Below are 18,930 nucleotides of genomic sequence, written 5' to 3'. Positions count from 1 at the left end.
TTCAAGTTGTTAAGAACTAGGATAGGGTTGTTACAGACAATCAGTTTATTCTGCCGGCAGACTTGTTGATTGTTACGTAACAAGCATTGTGACGCGTGGTCCCATTATGAGCGCTGCAGGAAACGCAGGCAGCGATAATGCAGTTCGATGAGTTGTTCTTGCAATGGGGTTTGTTTATTTGCAGTTTTTGGCAGATAAATTGTTTTGACTGAAAATAAATGAACTGTTCAGTTAACTCTTCGAGCTGTAAGTCAATAGTTTAAGATGGGTTAAAAGATATGAGTACTGTTTGTGAGTACATACTGCATGGCCAAATCAAATGTTTGTCAATCGTTATTTTATCCTTAATTAAAGCTAAAATAGATTTCACTTTTTGTTTATTGTTTCAAGTTAAAGAAAAAATGTTGTTAGTTGATGGCAAATCAAAATGACCAAATGTTTGGACAGTACTTGACTGACAATTATGGCTTTTAGCTGATTCAATCTTTTGAGTACTAACATATGAATATTGGTAGCACTGTTTATTACTTCTAACCTGTAGTGAAGCCGTTTGTTTGTCGATAAACACAAAACTTCTGTATTGGAACCCACCAGTTCGGCCTATGACGTCATTCCCGGAAATTGTGACGTCACCAACGTCTAGGTTTGCTGTGGGGGCACGGGTTTGTCTTCAAGGCGTGTAAAAGAGGGCAGTGCAGGGCCAACAGGTGTTGTAATGCTGGCGACTCGTGCGGCTTCAACCGTATAAGGCTACTGTCCGGCTCGTAGCAAAGGTTGGAAACTTCTGGGAATTTTGTTTAGGCGGAGCTTGGAGCTGGGTAAGGTTTGTTTCTGCGTAATTATTTTTGGAACTTTACTTGGCAGAAATACTTTTTTGGCAGAATTTTAATGTGACTTGTATTTTGTTGAACGTTTGTGTTCCGTGTTATTAACATGCGGCTTCTTTTCTGAGATTAGTGTATTATATGACTGTGTGTTTCAAATTAAGTTTTTGAATCAAATCAAAAATACGGATGATTGTGTCTCAATTTGCATAAACAGTACTTTATAATTGATTCATCGATATTGAATAATCTAAAGATTTAAGTGTGCAGACGTTAAATGTTTTCAGAACACACACAAAAAGAAAATAATAATTTCCTGTTTTCACTTACGCCAGACACGCGGCCTGAAAAGTGACCCAAGTCGTTAAAAAGGTTTCTTCCGATTTAAGCCAATCAAAATTCTCAGTCGGGCCGAAAATGGAAGTTGTTAGACTGTTATTGGACGCCTCGTCCATTTGATAGGCAATCAAGATTATTACAAGCCAAAATGGTGTTACGTGATTGACCTGTTTTTATCCCTGGCTGAAGTAATTCTTGGCTGGGAGCAAAAAGTTAAATTTAACTTGCCTTTAGTTTGTATGTGTCTGTTGTACTTCGGATTGATATAGTACCAGCGATTTCAGTAGTTGTGATGATTTAGTTTTGTCATTGCTGTTTTATCTATATACTTCCGTCTAATTAAAACCACTTGTGCAGACGCATTGGAAATATAGATTCAAAACAAGGAAGAACTTTTTCCTCGCCGATAGCCCCCTTTAATTATTTCAAGTAATGCCGCTTAGCAATTGAATCATACTTTGAAATAAATAAAGCTGGTTTATCGTATTATTATACCACATACACGTATTTAGGAACTTAAAGTTTTTCAAAATCATCCATCTTTTCAGTCTAGTTGGTATATGTGCAGTTTGCAATTTAGACATAAAAATCGCCTGATATTTGTGCACACATGTAATTTCCTATAAAATGATCGTATATCGCTGGAAACAGGTTTCAAATTCCCCTTGCCATCTGACAGTTGCCTTTCGTAAACCATCAAGCAAGCGAAACAGGATTGTTGCCGCTTGCTTAGTCATAAGAAGCAAGGGGAAGGCGTGACACGTTCTAATGCCCATTGTAACGCAGAATGTGCTGATTAGGCAAAGATGGACTTTGGGTCGAACATAAGCAAATATTTTAAAACAAGTAAATGACGGATTGTTTAAGTTTTTAGACACATATGTTCAGGTATTGATATGATCAGAAACGTGTAAAGCTGTGTAATGTAACAAATACAATTTTGACATATTTAAGTTGTGTAAAATCACAGTTAAATTGTTTTACGTGCACCTTAGTGCACTTGTGAACCATATTACTCATGCAACTACGTTAATCATACCAATAGTTATTTCACATGTCTATGTTAAGATGATGCAGCAATTAGTCATATGACAAATTAACAGATTAAAATATAAAGCGATCGTTAACCTAAAAACGCTGCTACTGCATCTACATAAATGTTACATTGCTTGATATAATTACAAATTCTCACGCAGATATCACACATATTACATACATTTTGTATTTTACTGCATTTTTGATAGCTATAAAGGCCAAAAATGGTAAGACACTATATAATTTTACAGTTATAAGTTGCCGACAAAGTCAACTATTAAACCATTTTACCTTAACTTTGTTTGAAGTATTGAATTTAACTGAAACAATCACATCATTCGAATTTGGCACCTAGCTGAATCGTAACTGTGACGTAACAAGCAATGATTATGTTTAGTATGACTGGCTTGTAACATTGCGTGGAGGCAACTTGGTGGGTTGTTACTTCCTCAAACTGGCGATGTGGTGCAGCAGGTGTGTAATTGGCAACAATTAGTACTTGTTACAAATGGAATTCTAAAGAAAAGCGTGGTATCACTTGTGTAGCTTAGTTTTACTTTCGACGCTGCAGGGTCAAGTGATTTTGCTGAGTTTTACGAAAATTTCGGTGAGGCAATTCTCCGGTTATGGTTCAGGAGTCGGCAACGTTTTAATCGTAATTTCTAGCAAGTTGGTACAGATGGCTCAATTGACTTGTGTGATTTTTATTCCCCAGAGTCGGCGTTGATTGTTCGTGCAGTTACCTTATTCTCCCAATGGAGCAGTTAAAAGTAATTATTGATGCTAATCGCATACTGTGGCCTAATTGTGTGGGTGTGTCTGTGTGTATTACTTTATACCTATATGTTTGTTTTAAACGCATTTGTTCGAAACTGCTTGTTTAATTCTTTGTATGTCAGACAGAAAAACTGTAGACAGAATGTCACGAAAACTTTTATTTGTGCAAAAAACGTGTCCAGTAAGAAGCATACCATATCTAGAGCAACGTATGTTTGGACTTATCAGCACAAGTTTTGGTTTCGACAGCGCTTACTATACAACTTGCATCTCCTATAGTGATAACATTTTTGGCAATTAATGAGGCATATTTATACCTACAGGACCATTTCGTGCACCAAAGACCAAGATTGGGTACAAAGTGTTATGGGAACATTTCTTTATTCTTTAACACTACAGTTGGCGTAAACAGTTGCTATGTAGCTCAGTCAAGGAGCGACCTTTTATGTATGGATTTCGAGTTCCTACTGTCCGATACCCATCTATATTGGGAGTAATCGGTTAAAAAACGGAAAAGATAAGACACGAATTGTCCTTTTTTGACAAGCAGTGATCCATAGCTTGTTTTTGTTCAGTATCTCTTTTGTTTTGGGCCCCCCTATAAGACTTTAAAACAGTGGTTCTCAAACTTTTTTATTGTCGGGGCCAAAAAGTATTTTTTAAGTGTGCAAAAAAAAAAATAGCAATGTTTGGTGGTTTTGTGAGGTCTGGTGCGAGCCGCAAAGTAAGTAGTTGGGAGCCGCATGCGGCCCCGAAAACCGAGTTTGAGAACCACTGCTTTAAAATGTGGTCACGGACAAATAATTCAGGTGTCATTGGGTCAAGAGGTGTAACTATAGGTGTTTTTACAACTGTGTTTTTCTTTCATTATTAGTGAGGTCATAAACGTTGGCTGTTCGTGCTATAACTGATACATGATGCGTCATAGATTATTACGCACATAGCTCAAAACAGGGATAGTAAACCCGGCATATGCCTTGCGTTGGCAACTTGATGTCATTACTGCAGAACAAATCAGTTTCGGAAATTATTCTTTACGTAGATTTAGTTTACGTGCGATTCCTAAATTTAAGAATATTTATATAAATTTAAGAATATCACCGTATTTTTTTTGTTAGGTTGGTGTTTATTTAGAACGAAATATATAAATGCTCGGTTTGTTTGTATTCAAGTGTTCACTAAAATACTTCGTTGCATTTCCATGCCATTTAAGTAGCGAAAAATATGCGGTTTTTACAAAACAAGGAACAAATGCGAAATAAAGCCTTTAAAAAGAAAAAGGTAATTGACGAAGCAACAGTGCTTCCTAATTAGAATCTGTCAACAATATTGCATGTTAAACGATATATATTTCGCCCATGTGGGCATCTTCAGTCGCCCTGCAAAACAACAAATGTAAAGGTAAAACCAATAGTCAAGTAATAAAAAAGAGTTACAAAGGCAAATAGCTGGGATATGTGATGTGTTGAAAGTCTCATTATTGTAATAGGCCGTGATTTGTACGTTCTTATGATTGACAAGACCTTCTAGTTGAATATTGACCTCAAACACCAAAAAGTTATCAATGTCACTCTACCCTTTCCTATCAACAGCCAATACAAATATGTACACAGCGATACAACAGTACTAGCAGTTGTTTCTATTGATTTTCGAGGCCTGTGGTGTACTGCGTGTTGGGCTTATCAATTATACATAAGCCACGTCTGTCCAGCCTATGCAACATGTGGTACACGAGGAACTCTACTTCGCAAGACTCCAAAGAGCATTTTTTATTTCAAATGTTTTAGGTTTAGCCCTAGACACAACATGAATGTTTTATACTTTAACTACCCTGGGAATGGCAATACAAATTTTGAATATTTTTGCTGTATTTATGGATTATTGACTTGGCAGAAAGTCGAATTTATTGATGTGGACTTCACAAGCTTTTATTATTGCCCTATGCCGTGGCCTCGGAAGTAATAGCTGTTGAAGAAGACACACACTTGTCTGTAGCGCAAGTCTTATTGCTATCCCGTTAACAGTTTGTTAAGGCATTTGTTTAAAAACTGTAATTGTATTTTTTGTGGGCAAAGTTTTTTTGCAAGGTCCAAATCACAGCTTAGGTTTGTTCAGTGTACGTCATGCCTACAGCAAATGTAAAGCATGACACACGCATTATGTTTGGATTTGCTTGAACATGTTAAAACCGCTCTCGTGTGCTGTTTTATTATTGTGAACATTTAATTGGACTTTAATAAGGCTTGTTTTGGTGCACAGACAACTGGATAGCGTTCAAAAGATAAGGTGTGGGCATCTTTTGAAGTTACTCTGTACAGACGTATTGAATTCAACCGAACGATGGTATTCTAAAGACGTGAGGGCAGTGTTAAGTAGTAAAAAATCCCTCGAAAATTCCATGTAACCAGTTGCACGATGAGTAACTTAGTTGGAGAAAGAGGTGTAGTTTCTATTAAAGAAGTGCTTTTGTTATGTAACTATGCACGATGTCAGACGCAGCTATAGAAGCCGAAACCGAAAGTGTTCAGATTAAAACACCCGTGAAATTGAGTTGACTAAACAATTGTTCGCTTAGTTTCCTCCTTTGGTGGTCAGGTATAAATTTAAGCACTGGCGTAAGAAAAAGTTTCCTAAGCTGTTATTTGAAAAGCTAAGGTGCAACTGAGTGGTAATTAAACTGCAGAAGAAAGACAACAATTGTGTGCAAATTGACGTAACAAAACGCTCTCGCGTTTGGGTGTGATGCCAATAAATACACTAAATAGATACGTGGTAAAAAATAACAACAAACATTGCACATTAGGTCGATAAGAGCAAGTTGTTCTTGCTACAAACAATCGTATCAGTTGCATAGTTCTTGTCAATTTGGTTGTACATTGTGGTTATGTACAGCTGATATGTACGAAACTTCGGACTGCTATCTTATAAGTTGTTTAACGGTCATTGACTTGCTATAATTTTGGAAGCCGGGTGTTTAACTAAACGTAGGTAAACAATGCCAACGCAGTTCTACGATAGTTTTCAAACGAGGTTGAAGACTTTTCAATGTTTAAGATTTAATTTGGTTTTAAAATCCAATCAAATGTAAAGAGAATTGCAAAAAAAGATCAACGATCAATTTGATCGATGTAGATGTATATTAATGTTAAACTATATGCATATGGATTTTGAGTAAGTTTTTGTCTGGACTTTATATCACCGGTCATGAAAGACCACCTACTTCAAGTCAGTTTAGTAGACTCAGTTCCTCACAAAACAGTCAATGAATACTGTGAAATTTGCATACTTCACGTAAACCTTTGCCCTATTAATAGATAACGCTCCATAACTTTTAATAGTTCCAACCCTAACTTCCTATTGATACCTGTCAGAAGAACGCAGGCTAATAGATAACTTTGTTGTTACTTATATTGACGTTTTTGCTATACTAGTTACAAGAACAATGAAATAGTTCTTAATTAACAAACACCATTATGACGTTTCAATAATAGGTTTAATCTGCATTGTGTGTTGTTTGTCGTCAAGCTTTGCATTTAAATAGCAGCAGGTATATTTTTGTCAAGATGAGTTTGTTTGGAGTCAAGGTCATTGGTAAATACTGACCTAGATTTGTGTTTGAGTGACCGGGTCAGCAGGTAACTTAACCCTGGGATGTTGAGATTAACACACTTTTACCTGCCGATTCACAGGTGTCTGGAATTACCTTGCTTCCTTGAGCGGCCTTTGTTTGTAGCACCAGCAATGGATGGTGTTACTGTTGGAGTTATAGCACGTCTTGTAGTTTAGCTTATCACTGTAGTGCTTGTGTCATGAATAGCACCGTGTCCTAAAATAGATGTTTTTAATGAGCTTAGACAGCTAAACCATTATCGTATCTGTTTATTGGGGTTGTGACATTATAAACGTCATTTCATAGGACCTAATTGCATCATTAGTGTTATCTGCACGGTGGTTTTGAGTTATTTTTTTGGGTACTAACGTACATCAGATTGGTACGAAACATGTTTTTTTTATCGTGGTTAGCTAGCTGGCTGGATAATGTCTGTCATTCAAACTTGTTTGCATGTAACAGCTAACATTGTTTTGCTTTACAGTTTGATTGTATAATGCAGCTGCAGCAACTAGTCAAATTCGCCCTGAAAGTGCTGTAAAGTGCCTTTGAACTTTGACAAACGTGTACCAGAAAATAAAAGAATAATCAGCAAATACAATGGCAAGTTCGCCGGCCCGCGTAAGGCCAACGTTAAGCAACGACGAGCAGTTATGGCTGATGCAGCAAGTAAAGCTGAACGTGATGACCATTGACGAAGCTGTAACTTGGACCGCAAGCCGAGAGAATGAACTAAAAATGGAATATGAATTGAGAACGAACAACACAAAGGCAAGAATTTCAAAAATTTGACTTACAAAACTTTTGCCATCAAAATGTAGTTGATGGTGTGTTTGCTGTACCGGTAAAAAAGTATAAAACTATTTTCAATTAGGCGTTTAAAAAAATATATAAGGTATTTCAAGCAAGAAAATCTAAGGTATTACGGAGATCGACGTATGCATGTATTGACAGGAACAGTAGTGATTATTGAAACACTGACTTGTACTGTATTTAACTGCAGGCTAATTTATTTGTAATGTTGTTGATCACGCTTAGTGTCTTGTGTTACAAAGTAAATGTCATCTTAGACAACGTGCAACATAAGCAAATGCAAGAAATAACTGTTTTTTTATAAACTTTTTACAGGATCGAATCAATGTGAGCACCCATAAAAACCAGTTCAAAGCCACAAAAGTCCTGAAGACGTTGCTGAATAAAAAGACCACCAAAAAATCTGAGGTAACGCATTTTTATTTTCTGTATTATTGTAAGCCTGAGTTGTAAGTCGGGGCAGGTTTGGGCTTAAATTTTGATAAAGCTGTCTTGATTCGGGCCTGATTTCATAGTTGGCCAACTTTCGGGCCGTTTTTGTAACGACCTATCAAAGAGCATTTGTTTTTTTAGTCGGAAAAGGTTTCCTTGAACAGCAACGAAGACACACAAGACGGATTGACCGCTTTTGCTCACGACTTGCGCAACAAGAAAATTTACAATTTCTCGGTCTACAAATGTGCGAAAGCAAAAAGTCCGCAAAAACGAATTCTACAGGTAACCATAAGTATAACGTTTTTTTCTGATAACCGATTCAAACTACACGAAGCTGCAGGGAATGCTGTTTCGGCTTATTAGTGTAGCTTATAAAAAGACAAATGTCGTGCTGTTGGCCAGTTCAGCCATCTGACGGCACTCCAGTTATAAACAGGCCGAAAAACCGTTTGCTTGGCCATTGTGAACCAGTTTCCTTTATGGCTTATACTCAGGGTTGCCATCGACTTGAAACCAAAAATAAGGACAACCGAAAAAATTAATTTTTTATACGAAACAAAACAAACGTTTTTGAATAAATCATTGCATTTATACGAGCCATGACATATCATATGCAATATTTTGGCCGAAACAATCTGTTCCAGACACTCCTTGTTCGTCGAAAATACTTCACGCATTACACAACAACTCAGGTCTAGGTTTACTTTTACTTGTAGCAGGGATTTGACCAGTAATTGTTGAAAATAAGACAAAAGAAGGACTCAAGTCAAAAATAAGGACATTTCTTAGAAGTAAGGACAATGAACTTTTCTAAGACATAGCCCTTCAAAATAAGGACAAATCTTAGAAATAAGGACGGTATGGCAACCCTGCTTATACTCAATTGTGGCATCAAACCGAATTTGTAAGGCTTGGTTATTTCAGCATGTTTCTCCCAACAAACTGGATTGCCATTGGATAGCTACACTAGTCCCATATAGGTCGAAACAGTGTGCACTGTCATTTATTGGATTGATGCTTTTATAGTTTTAAACTATTTTAAGCCTACAAGTTTACCGATTCCTACTGACAACTACTTTTTAACTGCCTAGTTGGTGTGAACAAATGTAAACTATTTTTCTCAGGTCGACTTCGACGGTAAACTGCTTTCACTCATCCACCGTGGAAATATTACCAAAGCTCATCCTTTTTCGTCAATTGTTAGCGTCGATGGCCAGGTACAATGATATCTTTTTTTCAAGTTTTTTTTTTAAATTCCTCCACTTAAAATGTCAATTGATTGGGTTGGCCAAGCTGCCTATGTAAAATAAAGACCCTTGCAATTACTGATTTACTGAGAGGCCAAATACGTATTGATGTGTGTAGGAAATATATACTAAATAAAACCCATAACAATACTGCCACAATACAGATATATTTTTATATTTTCACAAGCAGGCATTTTTAAGGGGCGAAAATTTTATGAGGCTGGCTGACGTTTTGCTGACTCATTATGACGGTTTAATGACACAATTATTTGAAAGACAAACCGGTCTGTCGCATAGTTCTGCTTCGTTTGTTTGCTATTGTAGAATTAGACAATGACTTTGGAGTTTTAAACAACCACAGAGAAACAATGCAGATTTCTAAAGGATTTACAAAAGATTGCTGTCATTTTGTATTGCAGGAAGGCAAGAAAGTATTTCTATTCTTTGACGAAGCACAAGAGCTAGAAATTAATGCGGAGAATTTAGCTGACAAGACTAAGGTAAATGATAAAAGAAATACCGTGTCGCTTTGTAATGTTCTCGTAACAGGATTTTGTTGCCACATATCAATATTGCGGCCCGGTTTAATAAAATAAATGCTAAAAAGTATAAATTTCAATGAATTTTTAACATAGTGCCTTTTGTATTGTCGTTATGAAGACATAAAAATTAAGCAAGTTTTCTTACAAATGAAAATTACGTGTTTGAATGCGTTTGTATTTTTGCATTTATCGCCTAATAGCCATTTTTATTCAAACTATTTATGGTAGCTTGGATTTCTTTTGCACATGACGTCACTACGTCGCTATTTTCAAACGCATGCGTGGTAGTGCGATTTTTAGATTTTTTAAACATTTTGCGATTATTGCCACGTTAGCACCAAATAAGTTGTATTTGTTAATTGGTGTATACCAGCTCCTTGGCAGTAGTAAGTTTACAAATCGTTGTCTTTTAGCTGATCAGACTTCTCAACATTATTTGCGAACAAAACGACCACGAAGAAAGAGGTGAACCTTTTGACCCCTGTGAGAAATTACAACTTAGTTTCCGAGTTATTAAAGAAGGCTACCTTGAGAAGAAGGGAGGCTACACCGCTCTTAATTGGAACAAGTACGAGAACATTTTTTAAAATATTTCCAGTAGTGTCATTTTTGGATTTTTGTTTTGTTTTTTTAGACATTTAGTGTGTTTTGTGTTAGTCATAACAGACAGTTTTGTGAAATTAACCATAAGTTGAAGGACGATTTTTTAAAAGTAAATCAAAATATTGTTGATTGCGCACCTATATGTTTAGTGGAACATTACATTATGATTAGGAAATTTTAGAGCCATATCTGATTATGACTCAAACGAAATAGCAGTTGATAATTATGGTAACAGTCCAAGTTTTCAAGTATCAGGACAGTATCAGGCAATGTGAAAAGCTTAAAAGTATCCAGGCAAAATAACATTGGATTGACACCCCATAACAATGTGATAACATGGTACCAACGTTTTAATTTTATCCTGTTCAGGCGTTTAGTTGTTATTCGGGCTGGTGAACTCGCATATTACCGCATTGATGAGGAAGAACAGTCCGCTGCACTCAATATTATCCATCTCTCACCAGGAAGTATCGCTATCAACGCCGAGGACAGCAACACTTTTACCATAGCAACAACTAAAGAGAGTCATCGGTATGTCAATCAATGTTCAAATTATCTAGCGATCCCGTAGTACGAAGCTGACATGTGAAGCATCGAAAGCAGGCAACGGTGCTTGTGATTCGGCTTTCGGCGGTTTCTCCACTGAGCCTGTGTATCTCAGTTGGTAGAGCGCGAGTCCCGGAAATACTCCTGTTGATGGTTCGAATCCCACTGCAGGCTTCATTTTTCTAGTCTGTGCCTTGGCATGTGCGAATGAACAGCTTGATTTGGTACAACGTCTTCAATCGGCCTGGCGTAATATGATTTAAATGTTCAAATGAGGCATAACAACCAGTAAATAAAGTTTTATGGAATTTGGCGTTTTGCTTGTGCCAATGTATAACTGTTTTACTGAATGTTTTTTTTTAAATACAGAAATTTACGTACCAAAAGATTCTATTTGAATAAGGTACTGCAGATGTTTAATTATCTAGGCCAGCGGTGTTGAATAAGGTACTTTTTTTAATGGGGGCCAATTTTACCAAGTAAAGACGCCCGCGGGCCAACGTTTTTTTAGAAATAGAACACAAATATACGGGATTTAAGAAATTGTGGAATTTTGTTGCGTCAGCACGATGTACACTTCGTTTTTACCGGGAAATAAAGTTCCATGGAAGGCTTTTGCGTGAAGTCGCAAGTCGCCAAATCCTAAAAACCTAATCCGGACGATGGCGGGCCATACGGAACACAATTTGAAAAAAAAAAAACAGCTGCGGGCCACTTGAAATGCAGCCGCGGGCCGCACTTTGGACACCCCTGACCTAGGCAAATATAAACGAGATATTTTGAATAAAGCGATGAATTCAGACGTTTTTATTGTAATACATGTATTAAGAGCATGGTATACCTAATAATGATTCTTATTACGTAAAATGGTATAAAAAATTATGGATGATTCAGACTTTAGAGTTCAAAGTCTTTTTGAAATGCCGTCTAAGGTATAGATTTTCACACCTAAAGTTTTATGCATTTAAAGTCTAAAAGAAATGGCGTCCAAAGCAATTTACCTTCAAATTAGGCAACTTTTATTTATTTTTTTAGATTTCGTCTTCCGGAAAACGGACCGTCACTCGCTTGCTCTCAGGAGAAGATTCGTGATGAGTGGATTGAAGCTCTCCACGACGGATGCAAAAGACACTACCAGAAAACGTCATCCTCCGAAGAGGAAGAGGAAAATGAGCAGGAGAAGGAGCAAGAGTCCTCTGAAGTTGCTGACGTCAGAGACAGTTTTGACGTCATTTTAGAGGTAGGTAATTATTTTTTTACTGTACTATCTGTTGAAAATGTATTTTAAATAAATTGCAAAAACTTAACTAATACAATACACATATTAATGACAAAAAAATACAAAATATGTTAATGAAAATCGTATTTTTTTGAATTAACGAATATGGCAATGTCTGTCTTTGATAGGCCTGGATAATGATAAGTTTTCGGAAATTCTCGAATATAAAGCAGAGTTATTGGTTTATTAATGATTTCATGTTATTGTTACTGATTAAAAAGCGGCCATGATAGTAATTCCAAACAAGCCCGCCAATGCAAAATGTACCTCAATTGTTGTTCAGATGATTTGCTGTTGCAGAGGCAAAGAGTAAAAATCAAACCTATCTTTTACACAGGAGATGCAGAAGTTAAAAAGCACATACACGGAGCAAGAGAACAACAATTCTCTATCCTCCGAGATGAAGGAGAAGATTATGGCAGTGGAGAAGTTGCTCAGTGAACTAAAGAAGAGTTCAAAAACCCGGGAAGCCAGCAACAAATCACGGAAAAGCATTGGACCCATCTCCACACCCGTCACTGCTGAAACCCCGCCTATGACGTCACCCCCTAATGGCGTCATCACTGCGTCACAGGACAAGGATGATCAAACACGAGTGCGTTCGCTTGTGGAGTCGTTGATCATTAATACAGAAGAGATCGCCTTGAAAACCGAAAAAGAAACCCACCAGTATACTACAATCTCTAAAGTTCGGTCCAGTGAGAAGCACGCAGACAGTAACGGCACTCTGACTTCATTAAATGATGACGTGTTTGCCGATGAGAATCCGTATTCGCTTGCGGATGAGACGGTGAAGTTTTCCGCACTTCCGCCGCCTCCGTCTTTTCTCGCCGATTCCGCGATTTCCGAAATTCCCTCCAATCTTAGCTCTGGAAATTCCGAAATTCCCGCAACTGCCAGCTCCGAGATTTCCGCGGCCACGACACCAGACATGGTAAAAAGCGGGAACCAGGTGCCCCCTTTGCCACCCCCGCCTCCCCCTCCACTTGGGGTCCCGCCCCCACCGGGTGTGCCTGTGCCCCCGCCACTAGGAGGAATCCCAGCCCCACCTTCCGTTGCAGTCCTGGATACAGCTGAACCAAAGATCCAGATGAGGCCCTTCCATTGGCAACCTGTTTCCAAGCAACTGGTAGATTACATTCATTTTTGCGACTATTTACTTTACACTAACCAAAATGAGGTAGAACAAAGTTTTTTTGTAATACGGGTATTAGATAGTAAAGTTGTGTTTCAAAGGTAAGCGCTACGAATGTTTAGCTTTTTTGTCGGTGGTTCTAGTCCCGCCGTGGCCTTACCGAGGATAAAAACTGGCGAAACAACCAAAAATAGTATACGCCAGGCCTATTTAATGGCGTTGTACCAAATCAAGCACGTCTCCCAAGAATTCCCATATGGCAAGGCATAGACTAGAAACATCTAGATTGCGGTGGGATTCGAACCCACGACGTTTCAGGGCAAATCCCAGTATGAATGTATGTTTAACTTAGGTAACAAACAATGTTTCAGATTGGCAAGAGTATTTGGAAAAACATCGACGACTTCAGCTCACAAATCGACCAACAGGAGTTGATCGAAATGTTTCAAATCACCAATGACAAGAAGGGTCATAATTCTACGTCATCGACTCCCATGAGAGGTGATTACGTCATCATCATTAAAGCTATAGTTTGTTTTTTAGAAAGACAAAATCTTATTGTTGGTGTAAACAAAAAACTATAACAAACTGTAAAAAAACAATTTGACTGGAAAAGGTTGCGTTTTGCGACATGTTGTGTGATTTTTTGGGTATCATTAGTTTTTACCGAGTCTGTGTAACACTAAAAATTTTTTACAAAAAGGTATCATGTTTTTGCACCTAAATGTCTAGTGGGCCAAATATCATGTGACAAACCGCCCCTTACAAATCTTACTTTCTGTGATATGTTCTATTTTTGAGTATACGCTACAGACAGTGTACACTGTTTAGTGCAGCGGTTCTCAACCAGTGGGCCATGGAAGCATTTTCATTGGGCCACAGACCAATCAAATAGAAAGATTTTTAGGGATTTACTTTCATTTGTGTCACTACACTCAATTTTACAAGAATAATGGCTTGGGGAGGAATTTTAGGAATGTAAATTTATTTGAATTGATCTGTTTACGGTATAAAGTTACTTTGAGTTCTGCAACACCTTGTGTTTATGATGCAATAAACTACTTTGTGATTACAATAAAGCCAGATAATAGCAGCATATCCATTGTTTAATTACTCGGTCATAACTGAAAGTGCATGATTAAAAGAAGGGAAAGTGCTGTCTTATGATTTTTTTGTATGAAAGTTATTTTAAACTTATAATCTGTTTGAAATATGTTCTGCAGTTTTTTTTTGTGTGTCTGCATTCTTTTTTGTAAACATTTACTGGGCCACAGAATTTTTGAACAATGAAAATGGGCCATGAAAGAAAAAAGGTTGAGAACCACTGGTTTAGTATTTAGACCTACACGGGTTACCAGTGCCCTAGGTAAAAAGGCATAGACCGTATTGGCTAGAATATTCATCTAACGGCACTCCAGTTTGTTGGTAGTACCAGACTGACAAGCCATGGCCCACTATATCTGTTTGATGCCACAACTATAGCGTATAAACGAGAAATTATTATTTAAAAAAACTTGTTTTGCAACATTGTCCTATATTTGTAAAAATTTTGATTTTTGTTGGTTGTAGTTCAAGTGCTACCAAGTTCCTCGGAAACTCCCAAAAGGCGAGCCCTGGAAAGTTACTTGGATCATAAAACCGCACAGAACTTGGGAATATTCATGGCTGGGTTTAAGCTCAGAGGAGAGGAGCTTGTCCAAAAGCTTGCGATCATTAATGAAAACGACGGTGGAATATCGACTGAACAAGTCGCTGGGCTGAAAAAGTAAGAATGCTTGTGTATTTTGTAATATGCTTTAGGGATATGAACGACTCCGGTTAATCGCTTTGGGTTTCAATGCAAATTCCGTGTTATTGCATAGTGCATTAAGTCCCAATTTGTAGTCTTTTTCAGGTGAATTTTTTTTGATTGATTATTTATTTCGGTTAATCGCTATCGGCTTCAAATCCAAATTCCATTTTATTGCATATTGCATTTAGTCTTTTGGGGGTCAAAAAAATTATATGTTCGTTTGCACATTCCGGTTAATCGCAAGAACAAGATTGGAAAAATAAAGTTGCAATTAAGTAGAAAAAAATAGTTAAGTTATTCCCCCTCTATAGTAGGACTAGTTATTATAGCTCTTTGGACTTTAAAATTAGGCGTCCGTATTAACAAAACCTACAAACAAAATACAGTAAACCCCGGTTAAACTGCATGGATTCGGTTAATCCCGGAACTTCGCCTACATCGGACAAAACTTGAAGTACAAATGATTTGTAATGTGGTAAGACTTCGACTAGTCGACATCGGTTAATCTGGATCTTCGCCATATCCAGACAATTTTTATGGTCCTAATGGGTACGAAATAACTGGGTATCTTTAAAGGTTTTGTCCTGAACCGGAATTGAAAACTCTCTACGCAAAACACGAAGGCAGAGAAGAAGAATTATCAAAAGTCGACCGCTTCATGTCAGAGGTAAAAATATATCAGCAACGTTATTAAGCTTTCCACTCACTGACCACAAACTGAAATTTTTCCACCAGCTTTGTCACATTCCTCGTCTCAGCACAAGGCTCGAAGTTCTTACAACGATTCGGGAACTACCACAGGAGCTCGAGGCCCTTGGACCGGTAAGGGCGACGTAATTGTGTATTACGCTTTTTGTATTTTGGCTTGTGTTCGGCACTTAGAGCAAATTGGTTAAGTTATTCCGTTAGTTTCTAGAATTACACAGTTTCTACTTCAGACTCAAGCCCATTTTTGTAATTAGTGTTTAAGCAAGCAACAGTTTAAACTACTACAGCAAAAACAACTCAAATATTTTCAAACCGTTATTGTCAAATTAAACGGCGAAACACTAAACGTATTGATATCCTTAAACTAGGTAACCGAACGAAGTACCATACACTTTATAAAATTATGAAAATTATTTGAAAATGCCATTTATGTGCTACTTCCGTATTGGCACGTAACTTTAGCGTTTGTCGTTTGTTACAGGAAGTAGAATTATCGTTGCGCGCATGTCACGAACTTCTTGATAGCAAATTATTCGAAATCCTTCTATCTTACATTCTTTCTGTGGGAAATCTTATCAATGCGTCCAACAGCAAAGGAACAACGAAGGGAATTCGACTTTCAACTTTACAAAAGGTGATTTTTTGGATCAATTATATTCCGTGAAGCTGCTGGCATTGCACCCTGTTCCGACTATAAAGTTTAATCAGTGCAGCTGTTGTCAAGACGTTGGTCGTTTTGGTTAGCGTAGCTCTCTTACAGCACTAAAGTTTGTCGAGAGCAATAGAATAAAAAGCCCACAAATTCTGTTCGATGCCACAACTGGGCAGAAAACAGGTTCATTTTTATATTCGACGTTTTTGTGTGGAAAAATTAAATTCCTGCGGGACTTGGAAATATCAACCGGGCGAAGTAATAATTTCTACTTTAAACTGGCTTGCGTGGTCTTTCTCGCAACACAGGACACAACATGACAATTGAAAACTTTATTCAAGACAAAAACTTTATCACAAATATTTTTTTGACACGGCAGACTTGTATAATGCGAACAAACGACCGAAAACGGACCTTGCTTCAAGTTGTGCTAAGGATTGTGAAACATAACACCCCCCAAGTTTTGGACCTCCAACAAGAGATGACGTCACTAAGCAAGACCCAGTCACGTGAGCGGAACTTCCTTGTTTGGATTTGTGACGTCATTTTTGTTTCTGTCATGTGATTATGATGTTTTTGCTTTCAGATTCGGCAAAGGGGCTATTGGCTGAGATTGATAGTAAGTGGAATTTTAATTTTACTTGTCAAGTAAATTTTTGCTTCAAACTCTTACATTTATTTTTTGTGTATCGCATGAATCATGGGTGGGCAACCTTTGTTACTGTGGGGCCAAATACAATTACCAAATAAATGTAATATAACAGCCAACTTCAAAGTTTAATCTCGTTTTAAGCTAATGCTGACTGTTTTGCTTTTCAAAATAAGCCACATGCGTCATGTATTTTCAGGTCCAATGAATATGTTTGAATTTGTGTTTAAATTTTTGAAAAAGACCTAACCAATTTTGTTTCATGTAACATATATTGGTTTTATTTGCATTTCTACTACCACATCTACATTTTTTCTTCGTGTGCAAGATCATTTGCTGTTGAAACTAAATTGATTTTTATTTGTGTACAGTCATGCGTAAAAGCGTGATCAAGGTGCGAAAGAGTTGTGAGCTTCTGAAGAAGAAGAAATATCATCCCACCAAGGAGGATCTCCAGTTTTGCAGCGACGCTGAGGTGAATTAGTTAGCAATACATTATTTCAGTTCTCCCTCAGATGGCCGAGTGGTTAACGCAAACGCCTTGTGCTCACAAACATTTCTCTGGCCCCTTGCTTAATGTTTATTTGGACAAGAAACTTATGTCTCATTTCTTTAACCAAGAGGAACCTTCGGGGCTAAACTAAGCTGAAATCACTAACTTTCTAAGTCAAAAAAAAAAAAAAATTCAAAAAAAAAAAAAAAACTGTTGTACAGTTTCAATCTTTTTGCACAGGCTTCTCTTGGTGCCATGGAAAACAGTATAACTCAGCTGAGCGAGAAATGCATGGAGATCAAACGAACCGTCACCAAAGTGCTCGTCAAGTTTGGGGAATCCCCGGATTCAGACTCCCAGGAGATTTTTACCAGCGTCCGCGAATTCCTTGACCATTTCAAGAAAAGTTTGCCGCCGTAGGAAGTCCGATTCTTCACCGGGAACCGACTTTCATTGCCGATATTTAACTTTGAAAATAACGTTGGATTTAAGGGTTCAAAACAGTGGTTCTCAATCTTATACGGACCGCGTACCACTTTCTTTATCGCTGCATACCCCCTATCCTAAACCCTGTTTGAAAGGATAAATTGGGAATAGGCCGATTTTCTCGCCCTAACTAGCATATTTAGTAATTTCGCAAGACACGAGTTTCGCCCAAACCAGGGCTGACCAGTTGGGTCAGTTGAGTTGCAATTTTAGATTGGACTTAAATTAGGTGCCACAGAAAGCTGCTAGCGTACCACCTGAAAAGTCTCGGCGTACCACAGTTTGAAAACCACTGATTAAAAACATAATTTGTAGATTATGGATAGGAAATTTTTAAAACATGTTAAATAAGTTAGAACGCTTGTGTTATTTAAATACAGATCTGAAAAGGACTTTATTAGCTTTTGTTACTGCCAATATCCTTTGTAATTTGTATTAGATTTTTACCAATGGCTGAGCAAAAAGTTTTCACTATTTATAGCCCTATGCTGGGAAAATGTATGTAAAAATGCACTACACTTCGTAGTATTGTCTATCTATCAGTCGTTTTTCTGCAAATATGATTTTTGCCTGTAAAACGTTCAAACGCAATTTTACGAAAATTCCGCATATTTCATGTGCTCTTCATATTTTTACCGCTTTAATTGTTCTTTCTTTTTTCCATTTATTGTATTTACTGTTTTTCACTTGTGATGATCATTCGTGTTTACGAAATGTAACAACTTTTTTCCCGCTTTTCCATTAAAACTTGTGTCCAAGCCTTCATGAAACCTAAGAAGCCTTGCTCAAAGATTTCAAAACTCCAAAAAGGCAATTGTTTTTGACTCATAAACAAAAACAGAATGGTGATAAACCAGACAGCTTTTTTACACAAAGCTAAAAATGTCACAAATAACGTTTTCTAAAAAATTTTTAACCACCACATCTTTGTGGAAGAAAATTGAAACAGGAATTTCCGCATGGTG

At 37.4% G+C, this 18,930-nt stretch overlaps 1 protein-coding gene across 1 annotated transcript; it reads left to right on the top strand.

Moving 5' to 3' along the window:
- The first annotated feature begins 7,050 nt into the window (after positions 1-7,050).
- Positions 7,051-18,728, top strand: LOC145220669 (uncharacterized). Its single transcript, XM_080087889.1, has 18 exons — positions 7,051-7,356; positions 7,714-7,806; positions 7,972-8,115; positions 8,958-9,050; positions 9,500-9,580; positions 10,036-10,190; positions 10,595-10,756; positions 11,807-12,011; positions 12,388-13,179; positions 13,557-13,686; positions 14,755-14,950; positions 15,554-15,644; positions 15,713-15,799; positions 16,167-16,319; positions 16,717-16,846; positions 16,924-16,956; positions 17,358-17,461; positions 17,720-18,728. The coding sequence occupies exons 1-18, from the start codon at positions 7,186-7,188 to the stop codon at positions 17,897-17,899; spliced, it is 3,000 nt and encodes a 999-aa protein (XP_079944015.1). The 5' UTR covers positions 7,051-7,185; the 3' UTR covers positions 17,900-18,728.
- Positions 18,729-18,930: the final 202 nt, after the last annotated feature.

The sequence above is a fragment of the Phallusia mammillata genome, chromosome 1 (genome assembly GCF_965637545.1).
Source record: "Phallusia mammillata chromosome 1, kaPhaMamm4.hap1.1, whole genome shotgun sequence".
NCBI lineage: Eukaryota > Metazoa > Chordata > Ascidiacea > Phlebobranchia > Ascidiidae > Phallusia > Phallusia mammillata.
This window is presented reverse-complemented; position numbering and strand designations above follow the sequence as displayed.